The sequence below is a fragment of the Vigna unguiculata genome, chromosome 1 (assembly GCF_004118075.2).
Source record: "Vigna unguiculata cultivar IT97K-499-35 chromosome 1, ASM411807v1, whole genome shotgun sequence".
NCBI classification, from domain to species: domain Eukaryota; kingdom Viridiplantae; phylum Streptophyta; class Magnoliopsida; order Fabales; family Fabaceae; genus Vigna; species Vigna unguiculata.
In genome coordinates, this window is record NC_040279.1 from 21,053,827 (window position 1) to 21,071,557 (window position 17,731).

Here is a 17,731-nt window from a genome sequence, read left to right on the forward strand (position 1 = left end):
CTGCAAGTATCGCCTAGCGAGGCAACCCTTACCGCCAAGCGCCACGCATTCCAGGTTTCCTCTGTTTTCATAGCTATTGCTTGGCGGGTCAATCACCACTGCCAGACGCTACATCAGTACAACGAATTGTACTGGTTTAGGAACCACAGAACTGATTGCACACTCTAACTAGGCACCAAAAACCCGCAGTGAACTTCACCAAGTTAATTAATTAACTCTCATGTGTTTAACTGGTTACCAATATTCTTATTACCATTTAGGTTCATGACCCAAGATTACCAATAATGAGACTTGCTTAAGTTCAACATTGCTAAGTCACAATATGCCACTGTTAAATTTATACCTCTTATATCCGTAGTACCACCTCATCCTCCACTCTATTTCATATAACATAACCATTATACCTTAACTAACATTTACACCTCACTTTCAACTTAAGCGAATCCACCTAATGTCCCCAACTCCTAAAACTATCTTCTCCTTCATCATCACCCAAAATCCCGGTGTAATTAACTTGTGAGCTATTATAACATCCAAATCGGTACACCAAATCATAACCTAACATTTTCTCATTGACCCACCTTATGAATTACTTATCCTTTTTTAACCCCATATATAGCATTTTTTTTCAATCTCTTTATAATATTCCAATAAAATTAGATTAAACTTCCCAACCCGCACTGCGCGTGAAAACACACATTGCCCACTGTTCTAGTCTGGCGCTTGGCGATAGTTATGGTGCCGCTAGGCGATTCATGCAGTTCTGGGGAAACCCAGTATTTTCCCTGCCTCTGCAAACCCCATCAAGTCCCGAATTCCAGCTTTTCTAACTTTTCAACTTAATAGGCTACATTCCCATGGTTATGCTCATAGTTCAATAAATAAACTTCCAACACACGGAAATCCTATTAATTCCCCCATTAATTTTATCCAGAATCTAAAATCCCCAAATTCTCAGACCCTAAATCAATGTTCATACTATTTCATCCAATTTAACCTCCAAACACACATAATTCAACGATGTATAACACCTAATCATTCACAAACAGTTAGAACTTCCTTTTCTCCCAATCAGAATCATCCCAAAAACCTTAAAACACCAAAATTGAGTCAATTTGACTCGCGTCGCCTGGCGGGTGTTCATCACTGCCAGACCGTTCATAAGGAAACTAAAATCTAGGTTACGCCGCTTGCGTCGCGTGGTGGTACGATTACGCCAATAGGCGATTCCTCACAGGAACCCCAAACTACATTGTAAAACATATGAATCATCTAGTGGCTTTGAAGACCCGCCAGGTGATTTTTGAAAAATTTCCAAAAACCCAAAATTATGAGTTCATTCAGAGGGAAACATGAGATTTTATAACATACACCAATGCAATATATCGAAACAACATTAAGTTTCAACTCCCTTAACCTGAATTCCTTGCTTAAAATTGGAAATATGAGAGTTCCTCCTTGATCACAAACGACCTCCCTTTAGCTCTCCCCCAATTCAGTTCCTCTACTACACTCTATACTCGCGGTTTTTCTCTGAAATCTCACTCCTCACAATGCTCAACAATGGTAGACTCAAACCTAGTCTCTCTCACTCATAATTGGGCACTTTACTAAGACTTAATTGTAGTTTATGGCAAAAAAACGAGATTGGTATTGAAATGACTTTAATTGTCATTCATAAACCATTATGAAATGGTTGTCCAGCCTTTCCATCTGCTCCTCTTGCAGCTAGGGTTTCTTGATCCTTTCACATTCATGCCTAAAGGAAATTTTGGCAAAAAGAAAGCTTAACTTGTATGTACTAAGGTTCAAACTCATAACCATGCAAATGTCAAGTCAATGCATAACCATTTAACCAATTCATGTTTTGTGATAATTCTTACTCATTTAAGAATATAATATCACACACCACAATCAACATATTTATTTAAAACAATACACAATTAAAATAACTAACAATTGGCATACATAAAACTTGAAGCTAAGTCCTTTCAACACAATTAAATTCTTTCAATCATTTGAGCTAGTACCTTTTTCACATCATAACAACCAATATTTAATGCTATAAAGGCTCCTACCAACCACATTTATTAATTAATTAATTATTTAATTAATTAAATTTCGCGGGTCTTACAAGACCATTTACTTTTGGCTCTTAGGATTAGCTTTGTGTGTATATATATCACACCTCTTATAACATTTTATACACACTCAATAATATACAATCCCCCTCTTCCTATATTTCTTTGTTTTCTACAACACTTTGACGCGAAATTGAAATTTTTCGTATTCTAAATTTGATATATTTTAGTCCAAGCTTTAAAAATTAATAGAGTTTTAAGTCAATTATATTAAAGTATTTTACTTGTCAAATGTGTTTCAAGCTGACAGTTAAGTAGTTTACACCATTTGACAGTTTGTCACTTCAATATCAGTCGAGAACTCCGATTAAAAAACTCAAAATTAATATAATTAGGTTAAAAAGACTAGATTCATTCGTTGTCAAGATTTGAAAACCAAATGTATCAAAGTTTAAAACATAACAAAGTTTAAGGACCGAAAACATTTTTAACCCTATATTTTAATAAATATATGATAAAATATCTTAATGATATAATAATTTTTTATTTACAATTGAATTGTACTTAAAAACGTATTTAATGACAAAATAGTTTACATTTTTTTTTTCAAATGCAACTGTGGAGAAAGTGAAGATAAGTACCGAATTTTTTTGTACTTATCTTTTTATTTTGGTACATACCCATATATTTGAAAGTATGGTTGGAAGAATATTTTGCTAAAAAGAATAAAAATAATATATTTTGTTGAATGGATTTGAGTTCACCGGATGGAGGTGTAGTTTAGTTTCTGAAATTGATGTCGAGATCCATGAACTATGACTAATAAAGTTTCCGTAGCGTGTTCTACTACTTCTGTTCTTAGTCTCTGTTGTACTTAGTGCATACGAGACAATTTAGAAACACCTAATTTTGTTTTTGTGTGTTATTAGAAATTGTCAAATAACATTGGATAAAACTTTTTCATTTTTTATGAACTTTTTCTAAATAAAATTTTTAATATCAAAATTATTTCAATAAAGTAAGATTAGAGAAAATTATTCTACAAGTTTTTATTAAATAAAATTTTTAATTATTCCAGTCAATATTATATTAAAGTAATTTAATATTCTATCATGTGATGACTTAAATTTAACAAATCAAATAACTATTTAATTTTCAACAAACTTTTCAATCCTTTATTTTAAAAATATATTAAACATACAAAAAATATCAGCAAAACTTATTTAAAAAGAGAACAAAGAATAAATATCATAATATTAGTTAGATCTTTAAACTATCATTCCAACTATTCTATACCAGCAACAAATATGGAGTTCAAGAAAAATTCTAAGCATATTATATATATATATATATATATATATATATATGTACATATACATATATATATATATATATATATATATATATACATATATATATATATATATATATATATATATATATACATATATATATATATATGTATATATATATATATATATATACATATATATATATATGTATATATATATATATATATATATATATATATATATTAAGTAGCATACATACATGTATTATCGTGTTTGTGTGTATTTGCATTTTTAAATGTACGTGATATTATATTAGTAAGTGATGATAATATAATGTTATTAAGTTAATATATAAAATAAAATTATATTTCTTAAAAATAAAGTGAAATATATTAAAAAAGATGAAAGAATAACTGTTGATAAATAGAAAAAAGAGAACAACAGAAATAGACGATTTTATAAAAATGTTTTTAAGAATAACAGTTAATTTTTAAAAATTTAATAAATAATTATATTTTAAAGGATAAAATTGGTATTTTGAAATATAAACACAAGAGGAATCTCTTTATATATATATATATATATATATATATATATATATATATATATATATATATATATATATATATATATATATATATATTTATAATACAATTCAAGGTAGCACAAAGTGTAAGAAAGTTAAACAACCACAAAAAGCATCTGTTTTTTTTTACTAAAAGAGGAAATTTTAGGAGTGTCGTGGCCATCTAAAATGCAAGAACGTGGCCTACTAATATGAGTGACATGTGCCCAAAATTTTGAATTTTAAACTCTTTCAGAAGGATGTGTTTCTTTCACCCTTTTTTTTTTTATCTGTAACCTTCACTCTCTTTCTTAAATTTCTCTTCCTCCTCCTAGACCATTATCTTTCACCCTAAAACACACTTTTTTTTTACCAACCATAAATGAGGCAGGGTTTTATTCTTTAGGTTAACATGGTTTTGGATTTCAACGAGTGCACTTTTCCATTATTCAAGCTTCTTTTATGACACTCTGACTACTCTAGGTTCTTCTTTCTTCCTTTTCATTCGTTATTCTTTTTTCCTTTCTCCTCTAATATTTGTTCTTTTCGTGTTTTTGTGTTATGGAAGCATCGTTTGGGTACTCCAGATTGATCTATGCAATGATCTACAACTATGGTCTTCTCCAAAGTTTAGTTTTACGAATTATTATGGTAGGTTTAACAAAATGTAACATTTTTTTTATTTTTATTTTCTTTATAGTTGACTTATTTATGGTTTAATACGTTGTTCTTCAATTTTTAGGATTTTTTCATTCTTCTTGAACTTATGCTTTTACGAGGTTTTCTATTCTTCTGATGAGGATTTTTTATGGTGTAGGACCGAATGCAAAAATTTTAGGTTTTGGTATTCTATGGTTCCAAACACCAGTTAAACAAAAAATTTTGTAAACATTTTTATTGGGAGCTTTGTTTAATTATACATTTTCTTTTATTTTTTTTGTAAACAGAGCGACTGGAAGAAGAGAAGTTATCGGGCTAAGGAATAAAAGTTTGGGTTTACAGGAGTCAAAAAGTGCAGAGAAGGATAGAATGACAGTGATAGAATGATGAGGATAACTTAAACAATCAATAACATGGAGTTTGTTTGTTTCAAGGTTGGGAGAATTGATTTTTTATTGAGTTAATTTAAATCTGGTGATCTTAATTGGAAAAGCCTGATCATAGATTTTAAATTGTAGCAAAGGTCACCATTAACACACAATTATGTTAATTGGTAATCATTGGAGAATTAGACGAAATCAATATTGTTAAGTTTAATGCTTTTAATGCAATTGTTTTGAAGGTCAAATCTCTATACAATGATTTTAGGTATTTGGGATGCAAGATTTCAAGTATATTCTAAAGTAAGTACATGATTTGAATTTCATTATGATATTTGATTGAATTTATAAAAATGATCCAATACTATTGTTTCATGTTATGTGAAGGGTTTGATGTTGTTATCCAATACCAACTCAAAAGCATGATCCCACCACTACAAAACAGACAGAAAATGAGCAGAAGGTGATGAAGAACATAGATTGCTCAATGAAATTGAGGAACTAACTAATGTTCAAAGAAGCTTTTTGCTAAAAGAAGAGGCAAGGTTTTTAGCAGTTAACTTTATTTGATTTTTGTTGTGATTGGATATGCACATGAATGACTTTTGGAATTTGTGTTGTTAGATATGCATGTGCAGCCATGTAGTATCTTCTTGGTGTTTGATCAGCAATGACAAGCACATTGCTAGGTGGTTACAAAAGAAGTTCCATATTCTTAGCAAGAGTGAAGTCAACAACTTTGATTTAGGTACCAAAAGTAAAACTTCTTCATCTAAGTCAATAGTTTTTATTCACTCTGTAACTAGATAAATAATCATTAACAATAAGTTGTTCTGATTTTTTTACAAAGTTATTGTGATAAATTTAATTATGCAGGGAATGATTGAAATTATCATGTGTTTGAAACTACAAAGCAAGGCACTCACCAGTTAAAGCTCAACTATTGGAGATTTTGATATATGAGCAGATGAACTGAAAGAAGTTACCCTGCTATCAAACTTTTTGGATAAGTAGCATTTTCTTAGCTATTTTTAGTACTTGCTTAAGTAGGATACAAGTTGAAGATAACAATGACTTAAGAAAGTTTCCTTCTAATTCCTTAAAACATTTTGTGCTCTTTGAATTGGTTGCTTATGCGGAATTTAAATTGGATAACAATGTAACACATATTCATTTCAAGTACTGTAATATCAGAACTTGATATTCTCTTTGAAGTTGGTTGTTTCCTTGGGAGTCATATGTTGTTTGACTAGAGCAATTTTTTTCTTCTCTCTTTCTTAAGTTATGTAGTAAGTATTACTTCCACCTTCCACTATCATGATATCCATGAATTTTTGCAACATCACTCCAGAAGTTGAATTCTACTTCAAATCTTAAACTTTGTTGATAACTTAATATGTTTTGGGAAGTATTTTGTTATCTTAAAATAATAAAGGCTAATCTCTTATTGAGAGTCTCCTTCTGATGTAGAATGGAATAAGCATATTGAAAGACTATAACATTTATGGGAACATTATATTATCATAGAATTTAGTTTTCCTATTATTTTAAAGATCTTTCACTATTTTTAGAGATTTTATGTTTAATTAGTATTTATCTACATTTTTATATTTGATCAAAATTTATGCATGATTTTATTATTTTTGGACTATGAATAGATTATACCCTTTTGATGCCTCACGTTATTCAAACTTTTTTCCTATAATGGATTATTGATATTTTATCTTAGAGTATATGAAACTTGAGTTGTAAGAACATTTTCCCTGTGAAGGAGCAATTTAAATTTGTTTATTACTTTGTTGTTATACGATTATCTTATCAGAAGAGGTTGGTAGTTTATGAGTCCAGAGATTAACATCTTCTTTGTAGTTACATGTTTACCAGTACAATCTAGACGTTCTAACTGGTGACATTTGCTACAATTACTCCAACTAATGCCCCAAAAAATTTGCCTCAACATTTACTACTCTGATTCAAGAGAATCTGTTCTTTCTTGAGAAGAAATATAGTTCAATGTCTATGTCATAAAGATCTGCTTCAATCAATTAATATTTATATTGAATGGTTATTGTCCATGAACTCTTTGGAAGTGGCTATGGTACATTCAAAGCATTAAATGTATCTAATTTCTGTTTCTGTTACAATTGACTACTTATTATTAGCATAGTTGAGACAATTGACTACTTTCTGTTTATGTTACAATTGAAAATCAATCTGAGAAGGAACATAGCAAAACCATATATCACTATCACACTCTTCTTCTACTGCTTTCAATAATTGTTGTTTTATTTCTGTAGCTCTTAAAATTCAAAGAATTTATATGATAAAATTTATTTCTTAGAAAGGTTTTCAAATAGATCAAAATATGTGGCTTTGTAGAACAAGGCACAATCTATCATGGAAGGTAAAGAAGAAGAAGAAGAAAGAGGTGAGAAAGAAAGTGTATGTTTGTCTAGAGGCAACATATGTTCACCATGACCCTTCAAGGGCACTTGGGGACCTCACTGGAATCAAGAAGCACTTTTTCAAGAACCATGGAGAGAAGAAATGGAAGTGTGAGAAGTGCTCCAAACACTATGCAGTTCAATCAGATTGGAAAGCTAGTCCAAAATTTGTGGCACCAGGGAATACACAATGTTATTGTGGTACTATTTTCTTTAGATAATTCAGTTTAACAATCACATTAATTAATCAACTTTTTAAGTCATTATAGTGTTATTATTTCCTGATGTAAATCTTGTTATTATTCGCCGCCTCTAATTATGAGCCAGTGATTTTAGCTATTATGTATTGAATTAAAAAAAATAAAATTGTACGTTTTTCCAATTTATCATATATATTTTCGTAAACTTAATTGATAATTATGTTTTTCCTCACAATTATCCAAAATAAATCGTAGGAATTTCCACCTACAAGTAAGCTAGATGGATGGGCTCACAATAGATGAGGTAGTTTTCAAGTAAGCTATAGAATTTAAAGTTAAACTTTTAATTCTCGGTTTATTTTGATGGTATCATTTTGTTGTTACTTTCATATTTGGTTCAGTAGGCTACTAGACACAAAAAGTAATTCATATTAGATCACCATAATGCACTAATACCATACCTGAGGAGGATATAAACTCCAGTTATATAGTGACGTATGATGGAACTTTAAAGTCATTGGCTATTGAGTTAAGTTTGCACATTCTGAAGGAGACCAATATGGTGTCGTAAGGTTTACACTCCTTGCAAATGAAGGTGTGATTCCATCTAGCAGTTAGCTAAAGCATATGTAGTAGTAAAATTTGAAGGCTTATTCATCCACTCAAAGAACTTAAAACTTAAACTATTATTAGCTTTTGGCTAAATTTTTCATCATGATAACTATCATTTAACTTATATATCCAATTTAATATTATTGAGTTGATGCGTAGTTGCTTCTATCAGAGGAATGACTGTTAAAGATTCAAGTTTTCAACACGACATTCGACTTGTGATTGAGGATTACCCGTAATCCATCCACCATTTCACTCAGAAATATTGTCTAGGCACTTTTTATTGTACTTCTGATGTGGAACCACTGTACATTTTGATTTCATATATACCTGTTATACATTTTTATTTCAATAATAATTTTTCTTTTTTCTACCATTCTGCCTGAGTATACTTTCTCATACCTTTCTAAATTCTCATTATTATTATTCTTTCTACATAGGTTTCCGTTTACTGCTTGTACCACACCTAGCCGGTCCCGCTAGCATATCAATACATATCATCCTTGACCGACACCTATGTCGGTCAAGGTTGGGGGACTGGTGTATCACACCAAGCCAACTTAACAAAATAATAATAAAACGATCATCATACCTATATACCAAAACATTCAAGTAACCGGCCTAGGCTGGGCTGACCTAAGCTTAACCGGCCTAAACTGGTAACCTAAACATCTAGAGGAACAACCTACCTAAGACAGCACATGAGCAACACAAACCACCAAGGAAAGTAGCCGGTTTAGGCCGACAACCTCAATATACTTAGCAAAATCAAAGCCCTCCTGGTATTCAATGAGTCCGCTTAAAAATTTGAGGCTTTTGCTTTCAACAGTCCATGGTTATCTACTTAAATATTGAAAACAAACTACTAAGAAATTTCCCCAAATACCCCAATTTAGTATTTTGACAGTTATCAATTATTGAGGTTTTTATGTCTTTTTGCTTTTATTCTTCATACTACTATTATACCCTTCATTGCTTTTTGAATCAAAAACACGGGAATCAAAAGCTGCTTTTTGAATCAAAAGCTGTCCATTATTATTTTTGCGTCTCTCGCCTCTGCATTCATCCATTCAACTCTTCCATCTCTATAATTACTCACCCATCAACATCCCATTCAAAAAAAAAAAAAATCATTACAACCCTTTTCCGATCTTCTCCATTTTCAACCCGAAAATTTTCAATCCTTAAAAACACTCCTTTATATCAACATTTTTGTTCCAAAACGACTTCCAGAACTCTTTTCTTGCATTTTTTTTTTGTTTTTTTTAATTAACCTTGAAGAAAAGTAATAACTTTCGAGTATTTTTTGGTTTGTTCTTCTTTTTTGCATATGTATTGTTATCCATGTTGTTGTTTGAAGGTTTATTTTATTGTTTCGGGTTCATTTTCATAAATCTTTTTAGGTTTCTTAAGTGTTTCGTAAACCTATTCTTGGGATGAAGAAAATGTAATAATGTCTGATTTTGTATATCTTTGTTTTTTGGGTTTTAGGGATTTTTTTTACAAAAATTATATTTACAATTTTTTGTTTTGCAGTGTGTGGTTCTATTCATCAAACACAAATCTGAAAAGGTAAGTTTTTAGTGTTTGAGATTTTGTTTGGTTAATTTATTTTATGGTATATTATTCAGCTCCATCCAGTAACCAAGATCATCTAATTCGTCTTTTAGAAAAAAATTGATGCATCCTACGATACTTTATTAGTGTTAAGATCATCGATCTTCAATAATTTTATAGATATGATAATATTTTTTGCCTTTATTTGAAGAAATTGGTGAGATTTTAGATCTTCAATAATTGTACTAACATAATAATATTTTCTGCCTTTATTTGAATTGTTGTAGCGGTTGCAAGAAAAAAAGAATGGAAAAAATGTGTTTTGCCTATATTATATTATGGTTGCAACCATATTGGTCTCATATTAGTTAAATATTTGTTTTCCTTATCTTGATTGTCATTTATTTTATGATGTTTGGTTTGTAACATGTGTATGGAGTAAAGTTTCTTGTATTTTTACTCTCTTCAATTGTGATTATTGCAGTTCAATTGTGATTATTATAGGTATCTACTTTACAAGATTTTCCTACACCAATGTCGTTTTGTTCACTACAAAAATTATATTTGGCATTTTTGTACGCATTTAATCAATATTTATATTTTATTATTACTATAATCAATATTTATATTTTATTATTATTATTATTAATATATTATGATTATTGTTGTTATTATTATCAATATTGAAATTAGAATTAGCCTTATTAATATTATTATTAGTATTATTAATATTTTTATTAGTAATAAACTAATATGTTTAAACTATTCCTATATATCATTAATTGTAAATAGTCTTAGAGATATTAGGAGACGTGTCAAGAATGTAAAGCCCACTAATTTATTCTGTCTTAAACTAAAAGGGCTACCCCATGTGAGTTGGGCCTAGGGCTGGCCCATAGGGAGCCAAACACCCTAATCTGACCTAACCCCACTCATCCATCTCATTTCAGAAAAACAGATCTCCCTACTCCTTTCTTGAGCAGCTGCAAACCTCTGCTAGGGTTTTGCTTCCACTTTTACGTTGAGCTAGAAGGACTTCGTTGTTCCACGTAAGTTAACCCCCCAACTGTTTTTCCCCCATTCTAGCTCTGTTGTCTTGGTTTCAACTGAAGTTTCCCTTATTGATCCAATTTCCCCTCTGTTCCACTAATCTCCAGTTCACTGAGCTAACCTCAGAATTGTTGTGCTCGCTAGTTTTGGTTTAGAAGTCTTGTGCTAGCTTATTTCCAAGTAAGGGAAGCTAGGGTTCACGCTTTTATTATGTTTTTCTGCTTGAGCCACTGTTATCTCATTATGGTATGCCTTGTATGTTGATGTGAACTTGTGAGATACACTATTGGACTGCTTGGATCCTGTTGTGTGACTGTTGCACGAGAGAACAGTGGTGAGCACTGGTTTCTCGCCCAAGCGAGCATGTCTCGCCAAGGCGAGATTAACAAAGGCTCGCCCAAGCTACTTTACGCAATTAGTTGCTCAGGCGACCAACTCTAATTTTGAGTGAGCGAACGTCTCGCTCAGGTAAGAGGGATCTCGCCTAAGCGAGAATGCGCGTAAGGTCACTGTTCCTGTAAGTCGAGTTCTCGCCTAGACGAAAGGAGCTCATCTGAGCGAGAGTCCCTCTCGCTTGAGCGAGAGTCCCTCTCGCTTGAGCGAGGCCTTTCAGCCTAAGCGAGGAGCTGGGCAAGGGTGCTTGACTATTTTGGTTGTTTCTCTGTTCTTGGATGGTTGGCACTTGCTTGAATTTAATTGTTATGTTAAAATCATGAGATGAATTATTATGCATGAGTGATGTGGTTCATGGGTTGTGAATGATGGATTTGGTATGATCTTGGCATGTGATTTAAATGAGATGGTTGGTATTAAGGTGGCATGGTACTGGTATGAGATGAAATTCTATATTCATGGATTGAGAAGAATGAGTTGGTATGGATTCAACATGTGATACGAATAAGGATTTGTTCACAGAGGTTGGCATGAGGTTTATATACATGATAAATATAACTTGGTTGTTTGAATATGATTGATATATAGTCAGGACGTAAATCCATGAGCCTCTAGATGAGACCTCATGGTGGTGCTTAAGTGGTCGAGACGTAATTCCATGACCCCTGTTAGTGGGAGTTCATGGTGGTGCCCCATCGATATAATTTAGTAAGGATTCAAGGTAAGGTTGCATCCTGACACTCTAAGGAGTCAGTTAGTCTCACACAGAGCGAACTGACTCTTGTGGTGAGAGTAGCAGGAGGCCTGAAACTCATTAAGGGCTAACCTTGTGTGTGGGGGATTGAGACATTGTAACACTTAGCTCGGGGGTGGGCAGCTCGGGGGTGAGCAGGAAAATCCACCACAAGTGCAAACATCCGCTGAATCTGACTAAATTATACGTATCCGGATGAGTCGTGTCGGGTCTTAGTGTATTGTTTGGAAGGTCACAACATGCTTGGGTGACGTATGTATAATTGACTGTGAACATATATATGATTGCATGATAAAACTATTTTTGCCTCTAGCTTACCCTTTTGCTTGTTTGATTGCTTTGTGTGTGTTTCTTCTCCTTTTGCGATGATCATCAATTTATTGATGTGAGCAGATGCGAGAAACACCCGTGGTCAACAGGGAGGTGATAGTTCCGCTGCGTAGCCCACCTGGGCTCGATTCTTCTGTATTGGGCTATGTTATAGGGCTATGGCCTATGTATTGATTTATCCTTTAAATTTAAATTGATTTACTATTGAACCTTGAATCATGTTTTGTTTTGGCATCGTGGTGTGCCTCGAAAATTATAAGGAGTAGTGTTTATGCTCCAAGACCGCGTTACTATGTTATCCTATGTGACGTTCCCTTTAATTAGGATTATTGATTAAATGGGACGTTACATTTATGGTATCAGAGCGGGCATTCCTTAGGTTTGTGGACTTGGGCGTCCGCTTAGCTTTCGTAGTGTCTTTCTAGTGTCTTTAGTTAAGTCCTCTATCTTATCAGGCCTAACTTATGGTTTTTTTTTCTGTGTGCCAGTCAATTATGGCACCCCATCGTAGGACCTCTCAATCTTCTCAAGGCGATGTACCTAATATCGCTAGAGCAATAGAAGCAATGGTGGCTGCTATGACACAACAGAGTACGACGATGATACAACAACATGAAGCATCAATGCAGCGACAGGTAGCATCGCTTTAGTAGTAGTAGTTAGTGATGCAGTAGATGGAGGTTGCTAGGGTAGCTGTGGAGGATGCCCACAGGCAACATATGGAAGCTCTCTGGTAGCTGGAGGAGAATAGGGTAGCTGCCCCTGTATTTGGTCCCGAGCCATGACCTACAGTTAGGGAGTGGAGCTTGGAAGACTTTTTGAAGCACCACTCAATGAAATTCAACGGAAAGACTAGTCCAGATGCAACAGACCAATGGCTGAAAAACCTTGAAAGGATCTTTGATGCAAAAATGTGCCCCGCGGAGAACAGATTGGACTTCACAGTATACATGCTCATCAGAGAAGCTGAGCATTGGTGGATCAACATGAAATCCATCATGAAGGAGCGGGAGGATCCAATGACTTGGGAGGCATTCAGGGGGAAATTCCTCTCTGAATACTTTCCAGACAGTGTGAGATATGCCAAGGAGGTGGAATTCCTCCAATTGGCCCAGGGAGGAAAATCAGTGACGGAATATGCTGAGAAGTTCAAGCATCTCAGCCGCTTATACAGCTTGCCACTCAATGAGGAGTGGAGATGCCGGAAATTCAAGAACGACCTTCGGGAAGATATCTGACTGATGGTAGCCCCATTGTCCATCAAGGATTTTGCTGCTCTGGTGGAGAAGGCCAGAGTAATGGAGAAGATGAAGCATGAAGTAGAAGGCCAGCGGCCACAACAACAACAATGGATTGGTAGACCATCTGGGTCCAAACCGAGATAGGAAGAGCAGAGGAGACCATATGATAGACCCCACCATCAGTCCCAAAGGTCTAGGAACTTTCCTCCCCAGCAAGGTCGAGTGCAATGCTTCATATGTGGAGGCCCTCATCTGAGGAACGTTTGCCCATGCATGGAGGGTTATCGCAAATGCAACAATTATGGCAAGGAGGGCCACTGTGGGAAAGACTGTCCCACCCTTGCAAGGGCAGTAGTGCGACCTCCAGTTTAGACTCTAACCCAGCACCAGTAGAGAAACAGAGGCAACAGGCCTCAAGCGACGGGCATAATCTACACTATGACGGGAACAGAGGCTGCAGGCTCAAGTAACCTGGTTATGGGTTATTGTGTAATAGCTGGGATGAAATGTTGTGTGTTGTATGATTCTAGAGCGACACACTTCTTTGTGTCAGATGCTTGTGTGAAATGTCTAAGCCTGCCGGTGTGTGAGCTACAGTGTGAGCTGGTGGTATCTACTCCGGCGTCAGTTTTGGTCAGGATGTCGTCCTTATGTTTTAGCTTACCGATGGAGGTAAAAGGACGCAGGTATAAAGGGAACCTAATTTGCCTACCTCTACAAGAGTTGGAGGTGATCTTAGGGATGGATTGGCTCTCTACCAATCACATTCTTATAGATTGCCAAGAGAAGAGGTTGTTATTTCTCGACTTAGAGGAGCCTGAGTTAGTATCTTCTTAGAGAGTTATGAAGGAGATTCAGAGTGGCGCACAGTGCTTCATAATTTTCACTCGTATGGAGGTAGAGGAGAAGGAAGGAACATCGGTCATACCGGTGGTGCATGAGTTTGAAGACGTGTTTCCAGATGAAGTGCCAAGGCTGCCTCCGAATAGAGAAGTAGAGTTCTCTATCGACTTGGTACCAAGAACCGGTCTAGTGTCTATGGCCCCAAACTGTATGGCTCCAACAGAACTGGTAGAGCTAAAGAGTCAGATTGAGGAATTATTGGGGAAACAATTCATAAGACCCAGTACTTCGCCTTTGGGCACACCAGTGCTGTTGGTGAAGAAAAAGGATGGAAGTTCGCACCTATGTGCGGACTACATGCAACTGAACAAGATGACGATCAAGAACAAGTATCCTCTCCCGAGAATCGATGACTTGATGGATCAATTGCATGGATCATCCATGTTCTCGAAGATTGATTTGCGGTCGGGATACCATCAAATTTTAGTGAAGGCGGATGATGTGCAGAAGACAGCCTTCCGGTCCCGATATGGGCACTATGAGTACGTGGTTATGCCTTTTGGTGTGACCAATGCTCCGACGGTGTTCATGGACTATATGAACAAGATTTTCAGACTATTCTTGGATAGGTTTGTAGTAGTCTTCATAGACGACATACTTATCTATTCCAAGACTCAGGAGGAACATGCGGAACACTTGAGGTTGGTGCTTGGTGTCTTGAGAGAGAAGCAACTATATGCCAAGTTGTCCAAGTGCAAGTTCTGGTTGGATGAAGTCCAATTTTTGGGACATGTGATATCTGCACAGGGCATTGTAGTGGACCCAGCAAAGGTAGAGGCAGTGGTAAAGTGGGAAACTCCCAAGTCAGCAACCGAGATCAGGAGCTTTGTGGGATTAGCTGGCTACTACAGGAGATTCATAGAAGGATTCTCCAAGATAGTGGCACCTCTAACACAGCTTACCCGGAAGGATCAACCCTTCACTTGGATAGATAAGTGTGAGGACATTTTTCAAGAGCTAAAGCGGAGGCTGACGAGTGCTCCCATATTGGTTATCCCTGATGTTGGTAAACCATTTGAGGTTTATTGTGATGCCTCTCACCTTGGACTCGGCTGTGTTTTGATGCAAGAAAAGAAGGCGGTGGCCTATGCTTCGAGGTAACTCAAAGTGCATGAGAGAAACTACCCCACTCATGACTTGGAGTTGGCGGCTATTGTGTTTGCCTTGAAGATCTGGAGGCACTACCTCTACGGTGCCTAGTTTCGTGTGTTCAGCGACCACAAAAGTCTTAAGTATATGTTTGATCAGAAGGAGCTAAACATAAGGCAGAGAAGGTGGATGGAATTTCTGAAGGACTATGACTTCGAGCTCTTATACCATCCAAGGAAGGCAAATGTGGTGGTTGATGCCTTGAGTAGAAAGACGGTACATACTGCACACCTCATGATCAAGGAGGTGGAAATACTACAGAAATTTAGAGACATGAAGCTACATTTGGAGTTGGGATCCGAGTTCATTAGGTGTAGTACTCTGACTATATCTAGTGACTTCTTGGACTCAATCTGAGAGAGGCAATTGTTAGATGCCAGTTTGAACAAGGTGCGAGAACAACTCGGATAAGATGAAGCGAGGGATTTTACCTTGGGTAATGATGGTATATTGAGATTTCAAGGCAGAGTGTGTGTTTGTACCAGATGACGCAGAAGTGAAAAGGTTAATCCTTGAGGAAGGGCACAAAAGCCGTCTTAGCTTGCATCCTGGCATGACTAAGATGTACTAAGATCTCAAGGAGAACTTCTGGTGGTAGGGTATGAAGAAAGATGTAGCTTAGTTTGTATCAGCCTTTCTAACATGCTAGAAGGCAAAGGTGGAGCATCAGAGGCCCGGTGGAATCTTACAACCTCTAGAGATATCGGTGTGGAAATAGGATAGCATCTCCATGGATTTTGTGACCCATTTGCCACAAACTTTTCGGGGGCATGTGATAGAGGCCGTACCCCACCAAATTAAAACATATTAAATGCAGTATATGAAAGTTGAACCAAGTCGTCTCCCAACGACCAATATTTTCATTCAAAGCTTCAATTTTCAGATGAACACAACAATAACACAAAATGGGAGGCTTTGGCAGACAAATTCAGAATGCTAATCAACACATTAAATTGAATGCAAAGAGTGATTAAAACCATATTGATATCCTTGATTCAAACACAATTTCACTTATCATAGGCCACCAAATTAACACCTCTGCCTTCTCTCAATCCACTAGATAATAATCCACTAAGCGAAAATTACAATCTAGCTTCATTATGCAATTAAGCAATGCACATATCCTTAAATTTGTGACAGCCAAGTTACATAAATTAAGCATGAGCATAACTTAACCTAAACACATACAATTACTCTGTAAATTAAGCACAAACAGATTCATCACAATGCATTCCCGAATTAGAACAAAGAGACATGGCAAATTTCACAAGCAAGCACAACCTCAAAGCTTGATTGCATTTTTCATCAAGGAGTCAATACACAAAATTAGCTAGACATGGAAATGAGCAATTAGACACCACAATTTTGGAATCACAAAAACAGAACCAAAAACCCTGACTTTTGAATTCTAAAAATGCAAAGCAAGAGCAAAAGATAGATTTTAAGCTTCAATGGAATGCAAAAATGATGCTGTGATATATAAATCCGAAAACCCCATGAATAGGTATTGTTCCAAGTCAATGAAATCACAAAACGAGCTGCCCAATGTACAAAACGAATTCAAAACGCAAAACCCTCAATGGGTGCTGTCAAATGTGCATAAAAACGTTAAAAATGAGCCAAAAACGTGGAAAACCGCAAGGGGCACCTCCATGGAAGCTTGGAGAGCGAAAATGGAGTTTGGAGAAAGGTAGAAGATGAAGTGTGCGGCTGGTGCATGGAATGAGACCTAATTCTCGTGGTCATTTCACTCTTCCACTCATTATTTACAAAATTGCCACTCTACCACTCATATTTACAAAAATGCCACTATAGGCCTCAAATGTTGACCCATTCACTCTGCTGACATGGAAATGATGTGGCGACTCTTTTCAACTGAATATTGATGTCCAAACTCCAAAATATCTTCTCCCAAATACCTAAAAATAATTAAAAACAACAATTAGGCCAAATAATGTGAAATTAGTCCAAATTCGGAACAGTGGCCCAATAAAGCCTAACAGATGAAAAACACTCTAAAGATGAATAATTAAGCACTGAACAACTGTCTAATAGGTACACAAAGGCTAGTGGAATGGAAGAAAATAATGACTCATCAAAATCGACCACACTTACCCTTT

At 35.3% G+C, this 17,731-nt stretch overlaps 2 protein-coding genes across 2 annotated transcripts; both read left to right on the forward strand.

Annotated features, from left to right (window-relative positions):
• The first annotated feature begins 13,151 nt into the window (after positions 1 to 13,151).
• LOC114189530 lies at positions 13,152 to 13,556 on the forward strand. Its single transcript, XM_028078122.1, has one exon. It carries the CDS (start codon positions 13,152 to 13,154, stop codon positions 13,554 to 13,556), a length of 405 nt encoding a protein of 134 aa, XP_027933923.1.
• Positions 13,557 to 13,997: 441 nt separating this feature from the next.
• Positions 13,998 to 14,396, forward strand: LOC114189540. Its single transcript, XM_028078132.1, has one exon. It carries the CDS (start codon positions 13,998 to 14,000, stop codon positions 14,394 to 14,396), a length of 399 nt encoding a protein of 132 aa, XP_027933933.1.
• The last annotated feature ends 3,335 nt before the right edge of the window (positions 14,397 to 17,731 follow it).

Excerpts from the sequence above, each read along its gene's own strand:
- LOC114189540 (XM_028078132.1), top strand. The coding sequence starts at position 13,998 with ATGACGGGAACAGAGGCTGCAGGCTCAAGTAACCTGGTTATGGGTTAT.
- LOC114189530 (XM_028078122.1), top strand. The coding sequence starts at position 13,152 with ATGAAATTCAACGGAAAGACTAGTCCAGATGCAACAGACCAATGGCTG.